The following is a 25,241-nucleotide window of genomic DNA, read 5'->3' on the forward strand; positions in this document are numbered from 1 at the left end:
CAAGAGGACAACGATGAGAACATTTCCCTCTTACTATAACACTGCCTTTGTTAGCCGGCCGATAGGATTCCAAAGTCCCCACTTGCTAATTAATATTACTTCAGTGTATACACACACACACGCAAAGACACCTTCCTCCTTGATCATCATCTTGCTTAAGTAATTTTGCAGTAATTATTTGCTTTGTTTTCTTGTGTCAAAGGGTTGTGGCATGTAAGACTGGTAGGATTCTAGAATTTAGCAAGATGGTGTAAATGTGGACCTTCTTTCACAATAGATACTACTAGATCTTAAAGTCCTTATTTTATTATGTCTCACTAATGGACGAAAGTTATTGAGAAGAAAGATTGTAGAACTCTTCACAGCATACTTTCAATAAAAGATTATCTGTGTTGTATTAAATAGCAAAATACTTTAGATGGAAAACATGTTGGTTGGATTTATTTGATGCTTGTCTCCATCTTGTGCTTCTGAAGTATATTAACTAGCTAGTTATGAATACCCTTATGCTTGATGCAAAAATTGAAGATGTGTAGGAAATAAAGTTGCCGGAATCCTAGCTAGATGTGGATTGAAATATGCTCCTCTATTTCATGCTTGACTGCAAAAACAAACGTATATTAAAACCTTAAAGTAGTGATATAAAATAAACAGTTATTAGCTGAAATAGCTCTTCTATCTTTTTTTAATTTAATTTCAAAGAAATTTAATTTTCTTTTTGCTACTGTATTTATAATGAAGTTCCGTATGTGAAGTGTATGGTCAAATGCCCAGTTAATGATCAACATTTTCCTTATCATCAAGTATAGTCAAATGTATGCATTAACACATTTTCCTTTTGATCTATTGAATAAATTTAAAATATAATTTCTGTACATTCAACAGCCGATCTTTAAAATATTCATTTAGAGTCAAATTCTAATCTTTTTATTTATTAGGAGACTTCGCTGGGTTGTAGTTGACAAAGCTGAATATGAATCCTCTTGAAAAATTCCTCATTAATAACTTTTTGGGGAAAGGAGCTGTTCTTCAATCATCTTTTGGTTAAATAGGTAACATGCATTAATTTTTTGGTAATGCATACGGAAGTACTACTGAAAATGATCCTTATCTATGAATCCTTACAAAGAAATTAATTAAGATGGCAGGAAATAAACTTTTTTTTTTCTGAAGCCTACAGATTCTGAATAAATTAAAAAGAAATATCCTCTCATTAATTCATTACCGAAAAGGGATCTACACAGGAAGCATTTTGGAAAAGATGCCTTCTTTTTTCTGATCGTGTACAGTACATTACATACATGTCATGGATGCAGTAGCGCAGAGAATCCTTGGGGATTTTAGCATGAATTGGCATTGGGAGATGGAGCAGCTGCTGATGACTTCGGAAGCGTAGCTCCTCACACATGCTCTGCTTCCTTCTGATCTCATTTCTTAATGAATTCATGCACAGTGGATTAGGATTTAGGGTAGCAAGCAAAGCCACTTCCTTGTGCCGCTGCCCCACCAATGGACATCAGCTGTGGACGTCGCCATTGGAACGCATGTTCACGACACGCGGTGCGGTTTATGAATCCATGGCCTGTTTCGGCTTTATCTCCTCTTCGGAGTTCGGAGGGAGAACTGAGCCCTCTGACCGTGAAATTAAAACTCGTGCAAACCTGCCATGGTGTGGATCTCGACTTCATGCACGGACGGTCAAGCATAGCCTGATGGTTACACATCGAATACTTGGTGTGCAGGTGCTGGACTTTGTGCCATCGAGACCACTCGTGTCATTGAGGCAGCTCAGCTTCATGGCATGAAGCCCCTCCTTCATCCTAGTTGTTTCTGTAAAGCACCATCTTGTCATGTGTACCAATCTTCTTTATGATCTTCACACATTTACCGCTTAAATTGAATTTGTCTATGCGGTAGTTAGTTACTGTAAAATAATATATTGATCTGGACCATTTATAGTAATGAAACTTGGCACTCTGCGGTAATTATTTTCGCTTGTACACAGTTATGCGGGCGGTAAAGTATAAAGACATATATGCGTACCTGACCAACATTGAAAACTTATCAGTCGCCATCAATTTTCGGATCAGGTGATCAGAGACAGAATCAACCACTTTCGCCTGTGTCCCGTGTCCCTCTCGCATAAAAAACCGCTGAGGGCTGTTGTATATCGAGGGCTGATTAATTAATTAATTAATTAATTAATTAATATGATTGCTGCTCTTACTTTTGTTTTGTGTTTTGACGCTAACAAACAAAGCCGTTCACGTCACAAAAGATACAATAAAGGTCAATAAAAGGAACCCGGCCTTCCCTCGCGGCCACGGGCTTATCTTCTTCAAAGCTGAATCCCAAACCCCAAACAGCACCACAGTCCATCCATCTCCCTCTCCCCCTCCCTCCCTCTCCCTCTCCCTCTCAAGTGTCCAGTCTCCACAGCAGCGACAAGGACACACATTCCACCGCCTTCCGGCCCATTCCCACCCTATCGGTCGCCTTATGCACTATTAATATTTAAATTACGGCCAAGCAAACCTCGTTCCACTTCCCTGCGAGTCTGCGACGCGCGCGGTACTGATGATGGAGAGTTGTTGGGAAGCAGCGGCGGCTGGAGGAGCCGAGGCGCACAAGCCTGTTCCGGCGCCGTTCCTGACGAAGACGTATCAGCTGGTGGACGACCCTGCCACCGACCACATTGTCTCCTGGGGCGACGACCGCGTCTCCACTTTCATCGTGTGGCGGCCTCCCGAGTTCGCCCGCGACATCCTTCCCAACTTCTTCAAGCACAATAACTTTTCCAGCTTCGTCCGCCAACTCAACACCTATGTATGTATCATGTGCCACATTACTCTGAACTAAGTAATCGACCGATCGAGTAAGTAGAAATTTGACTTTGTTGTTGCAGGGATTTCGAAAGGTGGTGCCGGAGAGATGGGAGTTCGCTAACGAGTTTTTCCGCAAAGGAGAGAAGCACCTCCTCTGCGAGATCCACCGCCGCAAGACCTGCTCCATCGCCATCTCTTCTTCTTCCTCCTTTCCCTTGGCGACTTCCTCCTCTCCCTTGTTCCCTCTCTACTCCCACTTCGACGACTACCGCCTAGCCGCCGCCACCCACGGCTGGAAGCCGGGCGCAGACGCTCCTTCCTCCCGCCTCCTCCTCCTCGGCGGCAATGAGGCCTCCGCGAATGCCATCAGAGGGCCGCCGGCAGCCGCGACGGGCGCGGCGGCGTTACTGGCGGAGAACGAGCGGCTGCGGCGGAGCAACGAGGCGCTGGTGGCGGAGCTGACGCACATGCGAAAGCTCTACAACGACATCATCTACTTCGTTCAGAATCACGTGCAACCTGTCGCCCCCAGCTCTGGCTTGCTCTTCTCCTCCACCCACCGGAGGGTGGCGCCGGCCCGGGGTGGAAACTCCGGGAGCCCTGCTTCCAGCAGCTCCCTCACCATCGCAGAGGAGCGGACGTCCCCTCCGCCGCCGCCGCTCGATGACGACATTAATAAGAACGAATTGGAGAGCAGCGGCGAGGAGCCGAAGCTGTTCGGAGTGTCCCTCGGCGCTGGCACTGGCCGTTCGAAGCGATCTAGCTTGCAAGCCGTCGACGAGCCTCCGCCGTCGACCAAGCTACGCCTTGTGGTCGAAAAGGACGAGTTGGGACTAAATCTAACGCCATCATGATCTCCTTAATCTTCTTGATTAATTTGACTCTTTTAATTTCTTGTTTACATTTTAGTTAATGAGTTAGCGAGCTTTTTCGTAGTGTATGTTGCTAGCTTTAGTTTTCTCCTGTATTTCTTGAGAGTTAATGTAAATAACCCGATCGATCTTAATCGATTTCTCGTGCACTTCGATTTCCAGTTACATCCATGAAGAAAAAACGGAAATGATTGGAGATCGTAGAAAGAACAGTAAGACTAGCCATTATTTGATGTTTCAATATAATCACTCGACAGTGGAAATACTTGATCTAGACATCGACACGAATTATAATATTTACTTGAGATAGAATTAAGTGTTTTAGAAACACTGTCAGATGTTTATATTTTCCTCGATCGTCTTGACCTGGGAAAAGGAAGAGAAGCAGGAAAGCAAAGCTGCTGATCAATGAATTATTAGGTTACGTTAGCATATGAATTTAAGAAAGGAAAGAGGATGGAGACGGATCGGTCATCTTCGATCTCTAGCTAGCAAATTAAACCAATGACTGGGGAACGTGATAGTTCTCAGAGATTCCCTGTCCTCGTGCTGTCCCATTTCTTTGTCCACACAAAATGCCAAGAAGCAACGCAATAAGAAAGCGAACCAACAGCAGAGAGAACAATTTGGACTGCTGTGCAGCAGTCAATGCCTGTGGTTAATCGATGAAAATCGGACGACCACCCTTCAATCATGTCAGTCGCAGAGAAGTCGATTTTAATAGATACATGTACGCTTCCAAAGCCATATTTCCCGGAATTATTCGCCTTCTTTCTTCCCCATCTTTTTGAACCTTCCATCTCGTAATGCAATTAATCATTAATATTAATCAGGGCGTATATTATTGTTTTGGCCATGCCATGCTACGTCGGGCAGAGTGCAAAAAGTAATATGCTGCTGCTGCTGCTGCTGCTGCTGCAACGTGCCATGGCGTCTTTTTTTTTTTTTTTTTTCCTGAGAGTTTTTGATGGCACCACCACACCATGGGATATGGCTAGCTACCTGATCTTTTTCCTCCCCATCGTTTCCATCTCATTGGGTTCTCTTTAGCTTTCTCTTGGCCCGAGATCCAAATCGAGGAGTCATTGACTGGGAAATGCCTTTTGCCGAAAATAAAAGCATTTAAATTGCTTTATCGTATGTTGTAAAGACAGTGAGGGAGTGATTAAAGTTGACTAGGCCATTAAAGGTTTGAATTCTTCAGAGTGGACTCCACGTAGTCGTCTTTCTTCTCTTCTCCTCAAGTCGCAGGCGCGCATGGATGTGCGCCAAAGGGAGGGGGGAAAAGATTGATGGTAGCTCATGGGGAACTAAATCATGATCTAAAGGAATTTTTCTTTAAAAAAAAAAAAGAAAGCAAAGCAAAAGTGGATCGAACATATGGAAGGAAAGATTATAAAGGATGGATTTGGTTTGGATATGTAGAGCATGTGAGGCCACTGAACAGGTACGTGAACGTGAGGACCGGGGATTCGTGTACGGCATGCATATTGGAAAGTATCAAGACGTCTCGGCGTAGATCTGTGATGTTTGGAAGCATATGAGGAATCAAAAATATGTTATGATTCGAAAATATTCAAACACTAGTGTCGAGAGAGAAGAGACTTCTCATGGAGATATAATTAATTTGACACCTTATAATCAATCAATCCTCCTTAATCTCTTATCTCAACACCAGGCTGAAAAAGAATTTAAAGCATAGATATTACATTTGGTATTCCAACTCTAAAATGATCCTCAAGAGAGGTCTTGACTTGTACCACCACTAATCCTACTCCTTGACTTGACCTTGATTAAGCTTGTGTTCAGTTGATTTACTCCTCTCCATTTGCATATAAGTACTAATAACTTTGCTCTTTTACTTTTTTTTTTCTTTTTGATGTGCCATGTCGCCCAAATGCTTTGCACCTACTAATTAATCATCTTAACATGACCATATACATTCCATCTGAAGCACTAATATCATCTAAAAGTTTAGGTTTGAATTTACATTCACTAGCTAGTATGACTCTCTCTTCTTGCCTTTATTAATGTGCTCCTACTTGAACTTGATATAGTAGTCTTTTCCTTCTTTTTTTTTTTTGAGTGATATGCAATAGTATCATTAATTCTTCATCCCTTGCATATATATATATATAGTTAGCTTGCTTCTTTTGCCAATTAAGTCCATATTGAGACCTTATGAAAGAGATTTCTCTACCCTCCTTAGGCTTCTCTTCAATACTAATGAGGAAAATTGGTTTCATAATCTCAAATTAATATTTATTTGGTGTCTTATATAAGCTTATTGGACTGTTGGGCCAACAACAAACGATCTTGATCCAGCAGATTTTGTAAACACATGTTTGAAGAGTTCGTGGCGTACACTCAAAGAAGCCTTTCACATTAATTAGCCATTAATCATGCATTTTGGACAAATCGAACATCATCAAATTTATTTTTTTGCACAATAATATTTAACCAAAGCATCCTATTATCAAATTCAATATCCCCAAATTCCTACATTTATTTTACCTTTTCTTATGATCATCTCACAACTAAGATTCGGATATCATGTCAAGTTTGATTATCAATCATCACAATCATATTTATTTTAAAATTTTAATCGATAACAAAAGCTGATTGAATAATTTTTCTTAGTGTCAAATAGGCTTTATATATTCTGGAGAATTTGCTTCATCAAATAAATTAGTACATGTGACTTTATCCTTAGTACACTTCAAATGCACACAAATTAATCATCTCTATGCAAAACATATTTCTTAATCATTAATTATCGTAATGGGGTGTTTGATGATGCCCCGGCCCTAGTTACTTACTGCATGCATGCTTTCCCACGGCACCTTTAGTGGTTCATGCTAGCTATAAGCTTCATATTCTCCCATACTCAGCCCACTCTAGGAATTAAGGGTTTTGAAAAAAAAAACCTCACATGGGTTGGTGTAGATGTATTTTATTATTGTTTCTCTCGAAAGAAAATGTTCATTAATGGTGTCCAAGACTTGATCGATTAATTGTGATGCATATTTGATTACTCATTTTCACAGCGATAGAGAAATTCTACTTGTGACGTTGATTCAGTAACTGAACTTAAGGATCAAATGCTAATTTCTCTTTCCTTTGAAGAATTTCATCTAACCTTCATTTAATACTCATTCATAAGTGACGACATTGATTCAGTGGCCATCAGTAGCTAGAACAGAGGTAAGTTAATTAATGGACGTACCTTGTCATCATTTTTCTTTTCCTGATCGTGCACGAGATGAGAAGTGGCTTTTACTTTTTGCGAGTAGAACGAGAAGCTGCCATGATCGATTTTAGTAGGTACCTGTATTGCATGCCTAAATGTTACAGAGTATTTGAATGTGCAAAGGGAATTTTTTCAGTAGCGACTTGCAATTGGTCAAGTTCTTTTTTCTTCATATTTTAAGGCCCCAAGCTTTCTTTAGACCTTTAACAGTGCTCAGTACTCTAGACCTTTAGCTGGAAAGTAAAAGTGATCTGTACTGATTAACTGTGAGCTATAGTCCACCAATTCACTTCCCTTGACCTTCGTATTTTATCATCTATCCCGGGGTGGAATACAATTCTTATACTGACGAACTCATTTGCAATTTTTCCTGTTGGTTTACAATTCTGAGATGTCCATCGTTTTGGCACATGCAGCTTGATTTTAGGCAAAATCCATCATTATATTCATGAAGCATTAGAATGCTTTTGTTCAGTGACTCCATACATCAGCGAAACAAAGAAATCGAGAAGATTACAGTATCAAACACAACAATATGAACATTTCCACGATTGATGAGTGAACATTCACCACCAAATGGAGTTTAATTACTTCTTCCCTGATGCGACAAGATTCAGCGGTTAGATTCTTTTCCAGTGACATGTATCCTTAGCTTGTCATCGTCTTTTTTTATCTTCTAACAAAAATAAAGAGCCATTATCAGTATTGCACGAGAAAAAGGCCTGAATCACACTTTCAGTTGCGCCTTGGAGGAGGCACCATTTAGTTTCAGCACCACACGGACACATCTCTTTAATTAACAGTAACCAACAAAAAGTGAACTGGTATCTTCTTTTTCTCTTTGATCAGGTGCCTGATCTCTCTTTCCCACTTTCAAGCTACATAAACTTATATAATTAGCACCCCAAAGCAAGCCTTATTACTCCTCATAAACAACTTTTATTTTTCTTGTTAATTAGTTGTAGAGAGACCCTTCAATAGTGCGCTAGGGTTCATATATATTATCCTATTTTTAATCTACCTAGAGCTTTAATTAATTTTCCTGTAAAAGTGTGCAGGGTTTTAGCTGTAGATTTATATCTATTACATTCTCTTTTTCTTATTAATCTATTTGCTCTCAATGTAATATTAATCTAGCCAATTATATGGTCTTGAGAAGCAAACTAATTAGAAAAGACAATTTGAGGTGCATAGAATACTAGGCTTTGAGAGGCAATGTTCTTAGGAACATTATGAACTCTAACAACCAGTGCCTTGTGCACACAGAAACAAGCACATCTTTTCCAATAATTTCCTGTTGTGCACATATAAATACAATGCTTTGATCTTTTCCAATATAATCTCGTACTGTAACATCAGCAGAAGGCTTCAGCTTGTATTCGATCTTATAATTAGGATCTTGAACCGAAGACACATAAGACATGATATGGCTACTAATGTGAGTAGGTACGGTCAGTAGCTAGAATTTAGCTAGGGTAGTTAATCAATTGATGGGCTTTAACATCATTCTTGCTTTCTAACCATGCATGAGTTGACTAGTTGCTTATGCTATTGAGTAGTGGAATGAGAAGCTGGTATGGTCCCTGCATTGCATGCCTGAGAATTAAAAAATGGACAAAATTTTCAAGTTCTTCGCCTTTAATCTTCTAGTCACAGTACAGACTACACAGCTTGCTAGAAAGCTGATTCGCAGCATAGCAAACCACGGACATCTTTCTGTGCCAACGTGCGACTGGGTAAAAGCCCTTTTCGTCTTTGCATTTGTTAGAATATCTTCGAAAATATTAGAGAAGCAAGCGATCGCATCTGAAAAGAAAGGGATCTTTAATCCTTTTTCTATACTGCATTTGGAGGTCATTGTCTTATCTCGGAAGCTGGAATCATGCAGTAAAAACCGCAGCCAATTAACAGGCGTAGCATCAGTGCTCAGGTCACCAACTCTCTCTCTGTATTTGAATTGATCGCGAAGGAGAAAGGAATTCAATTTCATAAGGTAGGCTCGTGGGCCCACGTGCCGAGCGTGCATTCAAAGATGAGAGAGCGGCGCCATGAATGACTGCTGCAAAGAGGAAGAAGTTACCTCCTCAAAGGCTGCGAAAGCACCGTCGCCAGTGGTACCATACAACGTAGCTTCCATGGTGGACGTCGACCGTCGAATGGCCGCCCTGAGCCCGGCCCACGCCGCGGGCCTCCGTCGCCTCTCCGCCCGCGCCGCCTCTTCCCACGCCGCATCCACCTCTGCTCGCCGCCTCGGCACCTTCTCCCTCCACCCCCTCGCCGAGGCCGTCCTATCCAACCTCCGCGCCGCTTCCGTTTCACTCTGCCCGGGGCTCTCCGAGCTAGAGCTCGCCCGCCTCGAGGCCGACCTCGCCTTCTCCTTCCCCGCCGGACCTCCGCGCGCTCCTCGCCCTGGCGATCCCCTCCGGGCCTGGCTTCCCAGACTGGCGTGTGCCCGATCCAGGTCTCCTCCTCTGCCTCCCGCGCGCCGCCGCGGCCCTCCAGGTCGCCCGCGGAGTCCTATGGCCGCGTTCCTGGGGCTTCCGCCCTGCTGACCCTGCCCGGGCGCTCCGCCGCGCCCGGGCCTCACTGCGCCGTGCGCCACTCTTAATACCACTCTTCGGCCGCTGCTACATCCCCTGCCTCCCCTGTCTCTCTGGCAACCCTGTTTTCTACGTCGACGACTCTCGTGTCTTCTGCTGCGCCCTCGACTTCAGCGACTTCTTCCTGCGTCATTGGTCCACGTCTCCGCACCCGGATTCCTCTTCTCCTCTCCCCAGCCTCGACGCTGCTCGCTGGATTGAATTCTGGAGTGACGCCGCCTCCGATCTCCGCCGCCGCATCTCCTCTTCTTCGTCCTCCTCCTCGGTTTCAGATTCGGTCTCCTCAACTTCATCGTCGTCTCCACCTCCAAATCCGGCGCGCTTCGTGGAGATTCGAAGTCCCAGACTGCCGGACTGGGTCGGGGGCTACCTGGACGGCATCGGATCCGTCTTGAGGCAAGGTGGGTGGGGCGAATCGGATATCCATGAGATGGTTCACGTGCCGGCCTCAAGGGTCTTCGATGGTGGCGAACAGCCCAGCGGGAAGGCCGCAATGGTCGACTCCGAGGCGGCGCTCGACGCTCTGCTGGTGAAGGTGGGCCGCTGCTCGGACTCGCTCCGCCTGGCAGGGTGGAGCCCCGAAGAGATCTCCGATGCGCTGGACCTCGAACTCCTCCGGCAGAGGGGGAGGCAGCGATGTTCGCCGGTGAAACTACCGCCTGCGATCGCCCTTAAACTGGAGAAGCTGGTGGAGCAGGTGGCCCGATCCTAATTTGCTGTGTCCGGACTCGATTACGAGCATTTTTCGTTTCTTTTTTCCTTTTTTTTTTTTTTCTTCGATGATGTTTTCTAACGGTCGACGGGTTGAACAAGAGAGTGTCATGGAGTGAAGAAAGCGAGGAATAAAGAAATACTTGTACCATCGATGTAAATGCAACTATTATTAAAAATAGAAATTAATTTAATAAATAATATAAACACAACTGAGCTCAGAATCCAATGCGATATTCATTGTATTTCATTTAAAATTTTACATTGTTTTATTTGAATTTTAATGATTGGATAAATAAAATAATATTTTAAAAAGAATATTATATTATAGAAGTGTTCAAATGGTTTAAATTCCAGATAGCATAATACACACGGAGACACGGAGAAGAGTGATTCAGGGAATATTTTATTTCACTAACATGCATCTGATTCATTTGGAATAGCAATAGAGATTTTTCAATGGTTTTAATGTTTTTCATAGATTTTTTTCATCTTACCCCTTAACAATTTTGATCCAATAAGATAATAAGAGAGAGAGAGAGGAGAAACCGTTAGCTAGATACATCAAATGTGAAGAATAATATCTGAACCTTCTTGGAACAAATAATTTCTGCTCTTTGTGGTCGTAATTGTACAACGAAAAACACGAGTTGAATTCACAATTAATTATCTTCTCCAATAAAGAAGCTGAAGAGACAAAAATCTGTCAGAAAAGTGTAGAATCATTTTAATGGAGCATGTAATCCCAGAATTAGTGGCAGCCCTTGTCGTCACTCTTCTTGATGCTCATCTCGTGCAACATCTATCTTTCTGAAATAATATCGATTGGATTTAATATGTTATGATGAGCTTAATTATAATAATATCTATTAGATTTAATATTTTATAGTGGATTTAATATATATAGAATACGTTAGTTCGATCTATAATTATCTATGAACTGATCGAATTTCTATATATAGAGTTTAATCGTTGAGGATTTAAAATTAATTGACATTTTATCTTTATTTTTCATTGACGAAGGTTATATGGTGTCGTCACCTTAAATCTTTTGAAAGATTACCTTCTTGTTTTTGCTTCATCTTTTTCCATAAGAATTGAGCAGTTGACACTATAGGTTAAGGATAATGACTCTCCAATCAAATTCTTTATGGTTAATTATGTATTTTAATATATTGTGCCATGTTAATCGTTGAGATTTATATTCTTATATTTTCAATTATCCGGGTTCTTATTTGGTTTATAGAACTTATGTGGATTAGGATTTACAAATTCTTTCAATTGGTATAAGAGTAGGTTTATATAAAGACATGTGAAGACTCTAAAAAAAAAATAAAATTAAAGAATGATTGAAGGCTTTTAGTAAGGGTCCGTTGGGACTTGACCAATAAAGGGTCTATTTGGATTGTTAGGAAGTCTCCAGTGATCTTTTATTTGAGAGGTAAATTATTAAAATACAATCAAAATTTACATTAGAAATATATAGAAAAAATTTTAAAATTATAAGATGAATGATATGTCTATTGATATAATACCTTTTGAATACACCTAAAAATAAAATAAAATAATGATGATAAGAGTTTTTTGTTTTTTTTATTTGTTAACTTGCTTGCAAGTAGGAATTTAAGTTTATTCAAAATACATAAATTTGAAGTAAACAGAAGATGAAAAAATTTTAACCCAATTTTTTTGTCCTCCTTGCTTCCTTGTGCTAGGTTTTCCTCGAATTTTAACCACCGAGCTCGTTGGATTTCAGTGGAGAAATCAAGAGCCGTCGATTTCTCCTTCGATTATTATATTCCATCCATTGATTCGATTCCAATCGATAATTGGATCGTCTACGCTACATGAGCACGAGGCGAGAATCCCTTTGCGATTAGGCAGCGAGGTTGTGCACTCATTCTCTCAGCCATTTTTGTCGACGATCCACGATCATGGATTCCGCTTCCAGTCCTGAAGATCTACCGCACTTCGCTGAGATCGTCGTGATTCGCCACGGAGAGACGGCGTGGAACGCCTCCAGAATCGTGCAGGTATTATTTTTCACTCTTTCCTCGACCGACATGGGTTCGACGCTTGATCCGTCTTTGAGGCATTAAACCAAACATGACTTTAGGGGTGCGAAATGATAATGATGGTGGTTGGTGAATGAGAATACAGTGGAGGATAACCTAATTACAAACTTAGTGTACCCTGAAGGATCGTCAAAATTGTTGATATGCAGTGGATCCTTGTTGGGGCGTCAAACAAATTCTTGTCTTAGAACTCTTCAATTGTCACGCTATGTATAACTTATTGTATCCAAGACTAAGATACTCTCTCTCTCTCTCTCGCTTGTGTTAAATATAGATAGGCAAATTTGTCTTCTGTGCTCTTATGGCAATTAGTCATATAAATTGTTCTAAATGTGATGTTCTTGTAATTTTGGATTAAAATGTAATGTTGCACATGTTATCTTAGCAGTGCTGAAAAGAACATTTCTTTATGTGGATCTACTTATAACATGTTCGGTTTAGGCTATTGTTGTTGCTCTTGCTATGAACACTGCTACTTAGTGTCTGATTTAGCAATGACAACCTTTTCCAAACAAAGTTTCTCCACACTCGTACTCTCTGGTGCAAATGAATGCAATCAATAGTTTAAGCTAACATATGATTTGGATTTGAAGAAAAATTAGTACATTGTGGATTCTGGTGCATCTGATTATTAATCTGTATTTTAAGATAAAAGGATGAAAAATTGGTTGTTTTTAGAGGTGATTATACTTGTAGTTAACTGTTTCTTGACAGATAAGTAGATGCAATTTTGAAATTGAAATTGTATTTATACCCAAGGACTTTTTCACTATTCAACACGGAATAATGATGTTTGATATAGATCTTAAGAATTATAAAAAGAAAATTGTGGCAATCTTTACAAAAGCTAGATGGTGAAATTTTAAGGATAAAATGTAAAAATTTCCAAAAGTGGGATGAAACAAAGAGAAATTTGGAATGAAAAGATTGATGCTGTTGTTGTATGTGGATTTTAATTACAAATAAGATTGCAAATGTAATAAGGTCAAATCTTGAAGATTCCAAAGGTTGAGGGACACATGTAGGAGAGAGTTGGTGGTGGTATACGAAGGCCATTAGTATTAGTGTCACTGTAAAATTTGGAGAAAAGGTCATTGAGAGAAGAATAAGAATTGAGAATATTCTGAAACCCAAATTGATTTAATACCCAAAAGAACAACTTCATCTGGATAAAAAACATTTGCAGATGATACTTATTTAGGAAAAAGCGTATCACAGTACTATACATTAATTATGGTGAGATTTTTAGAGGAAAGGAATATCGAGTAAATATATCAATGTAATATGGGATGTGGATGATACATACTAGTGTTATATGTGTAACAGATTATTTTCTTGTTACTGTTGGTTTATATCACTGCTCAATTCTAAATCTTATCAGTTTTAGATTAGCACTAGTCTTCGATAACTCATTGGACATATTCATGATATGCCTCTTAATGTATGTTACATGTAGATGATATCTTAATAATTGGGGAAAGCATAAATAGAATAAATTTGAAGCTTCAATTGTTGAAGAAAAACTTTAGAAACTAAAGCTTGTGTTAACAAGAATTTCAATTGAATGAGCGAAATGTATTAACAATGACAAAGGAAGCGGCAGATACTTAAGAATGATGAACAAAATTATCCTTCGGGTGTTGTATGATCGTGTCATGACCCTTAGGTTAGAAAGAAAACTTTATAAGAGCATCTTCCCCCTCATCCATCCATTGAAACCTTCCTTGTGTGTCCATTTCCCCTTGTGTTGTAACTTGTAAATCCCTAGCATCTATCATACTGTTCCAATTTATGCACCCTCTCTCATCACCAATTTCAGTTCTTCACTGACTAATAGAATAATATTAGGTGGGATCGGACCAAATTTCAATCCTTCATGATATTGACATTTATCGATGGATCACATCATTCATAATTTGTGTACCCATCCACAAAGGCAATTACACATTGACATTCATTGTGTATAAGCTTGATGAATTGCAAATAACTAAAGAGTTTAACAGTCAAACTCATGTTTGTTGAAGGGTTTTTAAGATTATAGGTCTATTGTGTTTCAAGTTAATTTTTATTTGATAAGTGAACATGCCATCTAAATTTGGGTCACTAATAAGAGATTTGCATAGTTGACCAAGCTTAATAAGGATAACTTATAGCAGAAAAAGAAAAATTAGCACAACAGTTGAATGAACACAATATGTGATCTGATATGTGATTAATTCTTACAATGTGATAAGAATATTCTCAACAAGTATGCCCAAGTAATATATTTAGCTAGATTGCTAACACACTTGGAGAAAATGATAACTTGCAGGTAAAATTGTAACCATTTAAGCATAATTGTCAAAATTATTTAAATTCTTAGCAATTCAGAGAGAAAAAGGAAATGCTACGAGTGAAAATATAGTGGTTCTGCCTAATGCCTATGTTTACTAGTTAGGTTTTACACGTAAATTGATGATAACTTCAAAGAGTTTGAAACAGCGATTAGTCTTTCTTTAGGAACCATAATCTCAGCCCTATGCTTGCAACTAGTTAATCAAACTGATGAAGAACCTTTTTTTCCCTTACCTTGAGAGTGCTTCACCTAATGAAATGGAGAAAAGGCAAGTAGCAGAAGGGAGTCCATCTGATACTGCTCCTATAAGGCTTTCTTCCCTCCAAAGTTATGACTCTTTGGATAGTCTATGCTTCAAGGAACTATAGGGTTGAGAATGTTCAGTGAATACTTCAACAGAGAGGTTTTGAATATTTTAGATCCTTTTTTATTGGATTTTCCAGGTTTTGGATATTTTAGATGACTCAAATGTGAAGCTTTGTTGCTGAGGTGAAAACAACCAAAAGAAACATAGATGGAGCTCAACTAACCTATCCATAGAGGTTCTTCAATGCAGTCTTTTGTTGGATTAGTTTATTTTATCCTGGAATGTTTTTCTCAGGTTATGGACATTCTTTGAACAAGGTTTTTGGATCAATTTTTATCAAAGCATAGGTTGAATTGGAAATTTATATGATTTAAAAATAAAATTACAAAAATGTCATGGTCTTCATTCATTCAATCTTTTTTTTTTGTCCTCTGGTCTTGTTTGGACTTGCATTAAAGTATTGATCTTCAATCATTGATCAATGTACCATGTCCTATTGTTACACATTGCAAACTGTGATGCTCTTCATCAACTAACATCATGTGGCGATTGGCAAATCAATATGATATGTGGTGTTCACCTACATATACTTCAGAAAAGTGATGCAATCCATTAACTTATTAGATGGTACTGCAAGTCTCCATTAATCATTGCATTCCAACACCTTAGAGCAATTACGAATATATAACTGCAATTAAATTACCAATCAACTCGAAGGTTTCCAATAATATGGTGTCATTATTTTAGGGGCATTTGGACCCAGAGCTTAATGAAATTGGAAGGAAGCAGGCAATTGTTGTAAGCTACAATCATTATCTCCATATAAAATTTTGCTCCTTGTGCTTCTGATTCTGGAGTCTCTATTTATATGCAAGGTGGCTGGTCGGCTGTCTAAAGAACCTAAATTTGCAGCTATATATTCGTCTGACTTGAAGCGAGCTGCTGAAACTGCTAACATTATTGCAGACATTTGTGGGCTACCAGAGGTGAACCTAAAACTAAATATGCAAAAAAAAATTGTATTCCTCCAATGGATTTTTACAGTTAGCCATATGTGCAAGATATATTTCTAGTTATGAAATGGGTTTTGTACCAACATTTTTTCTTTGTATCTATAGTTCTATAAACAAAACTTATACTGGTGTAGCATCTAGTTCTTCACCAACTTTGTTTGAGATGGTTCTAATATTATGACTGTTTTCTTGGGTGTATAAATAGGAGGAAAGATGGTAGGGGAGTGAAAGGAACAAACAAACACATGAAAAAGGTCATCCACGTGTTTTTTGTGCTTCTTCTCATGCCCAAGTAAACAAGCCATTAGAGTGCCATTCAGATAATAGTATTGTAATTCCATGTTTGTTTTTTCTCAAACTGCTAGAATAATCTGAACCTCCCAAATTCCAAGCTTAAGGAGTTGCAGGTCTGACCTTGATCTGTTTATTCTCCTGTTAATGAATAGCTGATGTACTAACGTTCAAGCTTTTACATTTGCATCTTGACATATCACCTAACATTTGTACCTGGATGCCAAATGTTAGTGTAAAATTAAAATGTCTGAAAACAGTCTATAATGAGAGTTTACAACTTGGCCAGAGTATATCCTACCTTTGCCTTGTTTGACCAAAGTAAATCAGCAATTGCAATTTTTCATGGGAATATCAATCACGCTTTACAGTTATATAATCAGATCGAAATAAGTATGCAGAACATTTGAAGAAATACCCTATTTCAGTTTCTGTCAAGGATATTGTGGTTGGCTTCATGTTGCTGTTGTTTTTTCCAGCTAATGAATGGTTTATTGTGTTTTTTTAGGTAGTATTGGATTCATCTTTGCGGGAAAGGCATCTAGGGGATCTTCAGGGCTTAACTTTACGTGATTCTGCAAAGCTAAAACCTGAGGCCTACAAGAAATTTCTTTCAAGCAAACGAAACGGGGAGATTCCTGTATGTTTCTATCTTTTATTATAAGATAGTGTTCTGGGATTTTAAAATTGTTTGTTTATGAACAAATGATAAGGCCTCATGTCTTGTATGATATTCAAGTATTAATGAATAGAATTACATAAGCATAACCCGTTATTGTTCATTCCTCTTTCTCCATGACAACAGTTTCACTCAAGTTCTTCTCTGTGTAATTTATTATTACCCCAAGAAGGCTACCTGGCTAGCAGGTACCAACCACCATGTTCCAGGAGGTAGTTAAAATGAACTCCTACAGAGCAATGACATTAACATTTTGTATAAGGACAAACATTCACTATTTCCTCATCTCCTTTCATTCTTTTATTGTATTCAGGGAGGTGGAGAAAGTCTTGATCAACTTAATGAGCGATGTGTTTCCTGTATACAGAAAATTGCTAGGAAGCACATAGGTATAATTTCTTTGAACATGTAAATTTTTTCTTTTTTTTTTATTATTTGAAATGAATGCATGGTTTTAGCAGTATATATATATATTTTATGGCCATTTCAATTTAAGTACCAATATATACTAGTCATCATCCACCGTATAATGCTGTAAACATTTGAATTGCTCTTTAAATTTGACATCAAATTCTTCAACCAACCTTCCAAATTGCTGTGCTGATACTTAAATTGGGGCATTAAATGTTGTCTTGTCCTATTGTATCGGTAGCATAATAAAGATGTATGATCAAATTCTTTTTTTCTTTTTATGGTATCCAGGAGAAAGAGTCATTATTGTCACCCACGGTGGGGTGTTGAGAGAACTTCATGGACATGCTGTTTCTGCACAGACTAAAGATGGGAAGATACATAATACATCTGTCAATGTGTTCCTTATTTCTGAGGGTGGCGATTGGACTCTCAAAACATGGGGAGACATTAGCCATCTTCAAGAAGTTGGAGTCCTCACCGATGCATTCGGAGGTGATAGAACTTCCGGATGAGTATGTACTTCTTTTGAACATGAAAACCCAGACACTAGCAACAAGTCCATGGAGAAGAAGTTGGTTTCTGATTCAAGTTCTTCAAGGCTAGCTTCTCATGATGTTATTGATTTGAGAAAATGGACTGACATACCCTTTTTTGAAGGAAAGGTTTCTCAAGTCTTGTTTCATTTCTGCTAATCAATGGTGGTCTACCTCTCCATTGTTAAGGTACTCGTGAAAATGCAATGGTGTTTATCCACTCCAACAATTTGAACGACGTTTAAATTATTCAATCTTCTTATTTGTCCACTATGCATCTAGAACTGCACATGAGCTAGCTGTCCGTGCCAAGCAATTCCCATTTCTTGCACTTGCTCATCTTTTCTTGTTCCCAATGAACTCCGTGAAATCAGTACACAACCTACCTGTGACATATAGCCTCCAATACCAAATGCGGCTTTTCTTAAAATCATGAGAAAACAGTGTCTCCGTACAAAAACCTGCTCAGCTAATAAAATGGAAGCTGCAAGTTTCACAGAGATGTTATGATCCAATGAAGAAATGCACATGCCCAGCTAAGAAAGCACAAAAAGGACTCCTTTCCCCCCTCGTATTTCTTTCCATAAAACATCGCGGTCCACCGCGTCCTTATCCCCTCCACCATTACCTCTCCTCCGTTCTCTCTGGCCATATCATTTCCAACTTACGAACTGCCCCTTCCCGATGTTAGGAAATATAAGATTCTAAGTATACCTTTAACCATTATGAAGATAAAACAATATATTCAATAAAATAAAATAATATTAGTTCGACAAATAATTATAGATCTGATCAAATACTAATAGGTGCCTTTCAAAGCTCTTGCTGCTTGGCAAAATTTGTTTGGAACCAAACTTTGAAATCATTAATTATATGTTAGAATCTAATGGGACAATTATATAATTAAATGAATATATATGGTCATCAAATAAATTAAGTCAAAATTTGTGATCTAAATTTTATTTGGAATTTGACTTAAGGGCATAATTGTTATGAATTATAAATGTGGATACCATTTTGTAATTCTAATTTGATGAGGGGCCAAATTAGAATTATGTCAATCTTTATAAGGGGTTATGGTCCCCAAAAGGCAGAGCGACAGAATTTTTTTTCTGAATCCCCATCGTCAGAGAAACTACGGAAACCTAAGGAACTCTGCACCTTTTGGAAGATCATCCTCGGCTGCTAGCGATGGATTCCGGTACGCTTCCGAATTTACTTCTTGTTGTTTCTTAAGAATTGGATAGACGATACATGCGTTGAGATTTCTCAACATTAAGGAAAATACCAACAATTGGTATCAGAGCGAGGTTTATCTCAGTTCTTAAGAAATCTACTATACTGTTCGGTTTTCTTTCTGGTTTTTTCGCATTTCTCTCACGGATTTTCCGCGATTTCTCTGCGTGTTTGGCCGACGACGAACACGGCAACGCACCGGCGCTGTCTGCGTGCGAGAGATCCCTGTGACGCCGGCGAAGTAAGAAACGGCGGCCTGGTGCAGGCGTCGGCAAGGCATGCGGCGTCGGCAAGGCAATCGCCGGCGGCAGGCGAACTGCAGCGCGCAGACGGGCGGAACTGCAGCGCACGGCGTTGGTTAGGGCAAGGAAATTAACGTGGTTTTTTTTTTAATTAAGTTAATTAATTAAAAAAAAAAACCGAAACGTGATGAGGAAACATTAAGTTGCAGTTTTTTTAAAAAAAAAAACTGCAAAAAAAATGAAACCACCGAAACGTTTTTTCATTAAGTTAATTAAAAAAAAAAAAAACCACCGAAACGTTTTTTTTTTATTTTTTTTAATGAAGTTAATTTGTAAACCACGTTTCGGTGGTTTTATTTTTTTTTTTTTATTAAGTTAATTAAAAAAAAAAAAAACGGTCCACCATAAGGCACGTTGGATGTGGAAATTTCTTGTACGTTGCATGGATTAAAGCAAATGCTTGCTTCGGTTTAAATTGCATGAATTGCATGCAATTCCTTAAATTCATGAGGTACACGTTGCATGAATTGAAGCAGTTGCTTGCTTCGGGTTAATTACATAAAATTACATGCATGAAGCAAAATTAAATAAAATGCATGCATAAAGCAATTGCTTGCTTGCTTTGGTTCGATCGTTGCTTGATGTTGCAATGAAAGATTTTAATTCATAATGGGACTGTGCCATTAGAAGTTAAAACCAGCACGTTGCATCGGTTTTTTAGCAACATGGTATTTTTTTTTAATGAACAGTTAATATGACGTGGATTAATTAAAAGATAGAATTAATTAATTAAAGGAAAGAGTTAATTAATTTTATAGTTAATTATATGGCCGTCAGTTAATTAATTTTACAGTTAATTACATGGCCATGAGTTCATTTAAAGATTAACCTTCATTTTTAATCTTGTTCTTTAATTAGCATTTAGTTCTTTATTCAAATTAAATAAGTTGAATTATGATGTTGCCAAAGTGACCTCTCTAATTTGGTTTATTTAATTTTGAATTTTGAATGTTTGTAATTGTGTATTTCCATGTGATCATTTGATCGACCCAAAGGACGGTCAATGGTTGACCGGAGTACATAAATTACCTGTGATAATAAACACGTAACAATTATAAGGATTTCACATGAAAATAGCAAATCAATCCAAAGAGGGGTTTGTTATTTGTCGTGCTTTATTGTTAGTGTTTGATTATTACAACAAGAATATTACTAGCAGTTAATTTTACTGTCCAAAGACTTGAAATTAATGGTGCACTAAATATCTTGGATGGGTTTGCTAATTATTTTGAACTAGATTGAAAATTAAAGTAGTGTGCATGTTATTTACAGTTTATTTTCTGTTCTCTTTTCAGTTAATGTTGCAAATATCTCTGCCAACTTAAATTCAATACCGGTCCTTAATGGTTCCAACTTTAAGGACTGGAAGGAGAACATTCAGATAGTTCTCGGATGCATGGACATGGACCTTGCGATACGGACGGAGCAACCCCCTACTCCTACGGTAGCTAGCTCTCTTGAAGAGAAAGCTAAATTTGAGAAGTGGGAACGCTCTAACCGCATGAGTCTAATGATCATTAAGCGTGCAATTCCGGAGGTGTTCAGGGGTGCTGTGTCTAAGGACACCACCAATGCTAAAGATTACCTTGCAGAACTTGAAAAGCGCTTTGCCAAAAGCGATAAGGCTGAAACAAGCACTATTCTTAAGAGCTTGATTTCAATGAAGTATAAGGGCAATGGTAATATAAGGGAGTACATCATGGAGATGTCCAATCTTGCTTCAAAACTTAAAGCATTAAAGCTTGATTTGCATGAGGAGTTACTTGTGCATCTCATTCTGATTTCTCTTCCAGTTCAATTCAACCACTTTAAGGTCAGTTTTAACTGTCAAAAGGAAACGTGGAATTTGAATGAACTGATCTCTCATTGTGTTCAAGAGGAAGAGAGATTGAAGCAAGAAAAGACTGAAAGTGCTCATCTAGCAAGCACCTCTAAGGATAAGGGCAAGAAAAGGAAGAATGTGGATGCTGCAGGTCCAAGTGCAAAGAAACAAAACAAAGGAGATTGTTTCTTTTGCAATAAGGCTGGACACATAAAGAAGGAATGTACCAAATATCGTGCATGGCGCGAGAAAAAGGGTATGTTTCTTAATTTGGTTTGTTCTGAAGTAAATTTAGCTTCAGTACCTAGAAATACTTGGTGGTTAGACTCCGGTGCTACTACTAACATCAGTATTTCAATGGAGGGTTGCCTGAACTACCGAAAGCCAAGTGATGCTGAAAGACGCATTTTTGTGGGCGATGGAAAATCGGTAGAAGTTGAAGCAATAGGGCACTTTAGATTGTTACTCAGTACTGGTCACTATTTGGATTTAATAGATACTTTTGTGGTACCGTCTTTTAGACGGAATTTAATTTCTGTTTGTTATTTGGACAAATCTGGTTACTCTTGTTCATTTGGAAACAATCAGTTTCAGTTATCTATTGGTAATTCAATTGTTGGAACCGGTTCATTAATGCAATATGACAATCTATATTTACTTGATACAAATGCTTCATATAATGAAACCCTAAACATTGAATCAAGAGGTACTAAACGAAAACTAAATGATAATACTTCGGGTGCATTATGGCACAAACGTCTAGGTCACATCTCTAGAAATAGAGTTGAACGTCTTGTGTCAGATGGGATCCTGAATTCCATTGATTTCACGGACTTTAATGTCTGTGTTGAATGCATTAAAGGAAAACAAACCAAAGATAGAAAATTGAATGCATATAGAGCTACGGAAGTCCTTGAGTTGATACATACGGATGTATGTGGGCCATTTCCAATTCCTTCTTGGAATGGTCAACGCTATTTCGTATCATTCATAGACGATTTCTCTAGATATGCATACATTTTTCTTATTCAAGAAAAGGCTCAAACATTGGACGTGTTCAAGTCATTTAAGGCTGAAGTTGAAAATCAACTCAACAGAAAGATAAAGAAAGTAAAGTCTGATCGTGGTGGTGAATACTACGGTCGGTATGACGGTTCAGGTGAACAACGTCCAGGGCCTTTTGCCAAATACCTAGAGGAGTGTGGTATCGTTCCACAATACACCATGCCGGGCTCTCCAAGCATGAATGGTGTAGCGGAAAGACGAAATCGCACTCTACAGGATATGGTAAGGAGTATGGTTAGCCATTCTTCCTTACCAAAGTCACTCTGGGGTGAGGCATTAAAAACTGCAGCATACATTCTCAATAGAGTACCAACAAAAGCAGCTGCTAAAACACCTTATGAGCTTTGGTTAGGGCGAAAACCCAGCCTAAAGCATTTCCATGTTTGGGGATGTCCAGCTGAAGCAAGGCCTTATAAGCCTCATACGGATAAATTGGACCCCAAAACAGTTAGCAGCTATTTTATTGGCTATTCTGAGCGATCGAGGGGCTATAAATTTTATGATCCCAACTTAAAATCGATTTTCGAGACGGGTACAGCTGTATTTTTTGAGGATATTGAGTTTGGGGGGAAGAATCAAATAAAGGATTTTGTCTTTGAGGAAGAATCAACTTCTACTTCGGTTAACGAGGAGTTGATTCCTATTCCGATTTCTTTGGACAATGATCAGGATTCTCGTCCGGTCATTGAAAATATCGGAATAATTCCAGAAAATCAAGACAATGTTAATCTTCCAGAGGTGCAAACTCAACAACCTCAAGAAGAAGCTATTGAGGAACAAGTGCCATTGCGGCGATCTACAAGAGAAAGAAGAAGCACTATGTCGGATGACTATGTATTTCTTCAGGAACATGAGGATGATCCTGGTATGACGGAAGATGATCCCATCAATTTTCGTCAAGCCATGGATAGTTCCATTTCAGAAAAGTGGATTGATGCAATGAATGAAGAGTATAAGTCTATGCAAGACAATAAAGTTTGGGAACTTGTCCCATTACCAGAAGGTATGAAACCTATTGGTTGTAAATGGATTTTTAAAACCAAAAGGGATTCAAGAGGTAATGTGGAAAAGTATAAAGCTCGTCTTGTGGCAAAAGGCTTTACTCAAAAATATGGGATTGACTATAAAGAGACTTTTTCTCCGGTTTCAACCAAAGACTCTTTTAGGACAATCATGGCACTTGTTGCACATTTTGATATGGAGCTACATCAGATGGATGTAAAGACGGCGTTTCTCAATGGAGACATTGATGAAACAATCTATATGGTGCAACCAGAAAACTTTGTGTCAGGAGATCCAAAGAATATGGTTTGCAAATTAAAGAAATCCATCTATGGGCTTAAGCAAGCGTCTCGTCAGTGGTACCATAAATTTCATGAGGTAATTCTCTCATTTGGTTTTGGAGCGAATTTAATTGATGATTGTGTGTATCACAAATTCAGTGGGAGTAAACACATATATTTGGTTTTATATGTGGATGACATTTTGCTTGCCACAAATGATATAGGCTTATTGCACCAAACCAAGAATTTTTTGTCAAGAAATTTCGAGATGAAAGATCTTGGTGAGGCCTCATTTGTATTAGGAATTCAGATACATCGGGATCGTTCTCGAGGTATTCTTAGATTGTCACAAATGGGCTATATCGATAAAGTACTTAAAAGATATGGCATGCAAGATTGTAAACCAGGAAGCACCCCGGTCGCTAAGGGAGACAAATTTAGTCTCAAACAATGCCCTAAAGGAAATCTTGAAATTCAGGAAATGCAAAAGATTCCATATGCTTCGGCAGTTGGAAGTCTTATGTATGCTCAGGTTTGTACGCGTCCGGATATTGCGTACATAGTTGGCGTATTAGGCAGATATTTAAGCAACCCAGGTATGGATCACTGGAAAGCAGCTAAAAGGGTTATGAGATATCTGAAGAGAACTAGAGGTTACATGCTCACGTATCAGAGGTCAGATAGTCTTGAGATCATTGGGTATTCTGACTCTGATTTTGGAGGATGCCAAGATAGTTTGAGATCCACTTCGGGCTATGTCTTCATGTTGGCTGGTGGAGCCATTTCTTGGAGGAGTTCCAAACAGGGACTCACAGCTTCCTCCACCATGGCAGCAGAATTTGTAGCATGTTATGAGGCATCAAATCATGCAATATGGCTGAAGAGTCTTGTCACGGAGCTGCGTATTCTGGAAGGGATTGAAAGACCCCTTAAATTATTTTGTGACAATAAATCAGCTGTATTATATTCTAACAACAATAGGAGCTCAACGAAGTCAAAGCATATCGACATCAAGTTCCTAGTTGTGAAGGAAAGGGTACAAAGTGGACAGATTTCTATAGAACACTTGGGTACAAACTCCATGGTAGCTGACCCACTGACAAAGGGTTTGCCACCTAATGTCTTTCTTGAGCATACTGCTCGTATGGGAGTTTTAGAGATGGATGATCTCTAGGTTGAGTGGGAGTTTGTAATTTTTTGATTGTCTTTCAGTTTGTTTTATAGATACTCATGTATTTGTTATTCTGATCAGTAATAAAGCATCATTCAGTTCATTACACTTTGTACAATTATGTTAAAGTTTGATCTCAATAAAGTTAAAGTTGGACCAGTTGAAAATTGACATGAACAGATCACCTTGCATGTAATTTTCATGCCACTAAATTCATGATTGATCTATGTCATTTAGTTATGTTGATGTATGTGACCATTGATAGGTTTAGTTGTGATTGATACAACGAAGACCGCTTTGATCCTATGTTAATATGACTAATGGACGAGATTGTTAGGAATGTCCTCGGATTTGATGACAATATTGTGCACACTAAGGATATATCATTCATTTTAATTATATATATGTCCAGTGGGAGATTGTTAGCATCTAATGGGACAATTATATAATTAAATGA

The 25,241-nt window shown here is 38.7% G+C and overlaps 3 protein-coding genes and 1 pseudogene across 3 annotated transcripts; all 4 read left to right on the forward strand.

Moving 5' to 3' along the window:
- The first annotated feature begins 2,577 nt into the window (after window positions 1–2,577).
- Window positions 2,578–3,679, forward strand: LOC141841691 (heat stress transcription factor B-4c-like). Its single transcript, XM_074729872.1, has 2 exons — window positions 2,578–2,826; window positions 2,906–3,679. Exons 1-2 carry the CDS (start codon window positions 2,578–2,580, stop codon window positions 3,677–3,679), a joined length of 1,023 nt encoding a protein of 340 aa, XP_074585973.1.
- Window positions 3,680–9,049: 5,370 nt separating this feature from the next.
- On the forward strand, window positions 9,050–10,259 carry LOC141842097 (uncharacterized; annotated as a pseudogene).
- Window positions 10,260–12,107: 1,848 nt separating this feature from the next.
- LOC141840286 (phosphoglycerate mutase-like protein 4) lies at window positions 12,108–18,178 on the forward strand. The gene is made up of 6 exons (XM_074728226.1): window positions 12,108–12,291; window positions 15,723–15,773; window positions 15,851–15,961; window positions 16,788–16,919; window positions 17,272–17,347; window positions 17,661–18,178. Exons 1-6 carry the CDS (start codon window positions 12,193–12,195, stop codon window positions 17,882–17,884), a joined length of 693 nt encoding a protein of 230 aa, XP_074584327.1. The 5' UTR covers window positions 12,108–12,192; the 3' UTR covers window positions 17,885–18,178.
- A 2,581-nt stretch (window positions 18,179–20,759) lies between these two features.
- LOC141837658 (uncharacterized) lies at window positions 20,760–22,184 on the forward strand. Its single transcript, XM_074725028.1, has 2 exons — window positions 20,760–21,521; window positions 21,629–22,184. Exons 1-2 carry the CDS (start codon window positions 20,840–20,842, stop codon window positions 21,655–21,657), a joined length of 711 nt encoding a protein of 236 aa, XP_074581129.1. The 5' UTR covers window positions 20,760–20,839; the 3' UTR covers window positions 21,658–22,184.
- Window positions 22,185–25,241: the final 3,057 nt, after the last annotated feature.

Source organism: Curcuma longa, chromosome 11 (genome assembly GCF_044706935.1).
Source record: "Curcuma longa cultivar G26 ecotype Majalengka, Jawa Barat chromosome 11, ITB_CL_G26_1.1, whole genome shotgun sequence".
In the NCBI taxonomy this organism is placed as follows: Eukaryota; Viridiplantae; Streptophyta; class Magnoliopsida; order Zingiberales; family Zingiberaceae; genus Curcuma; species Curcuma longa.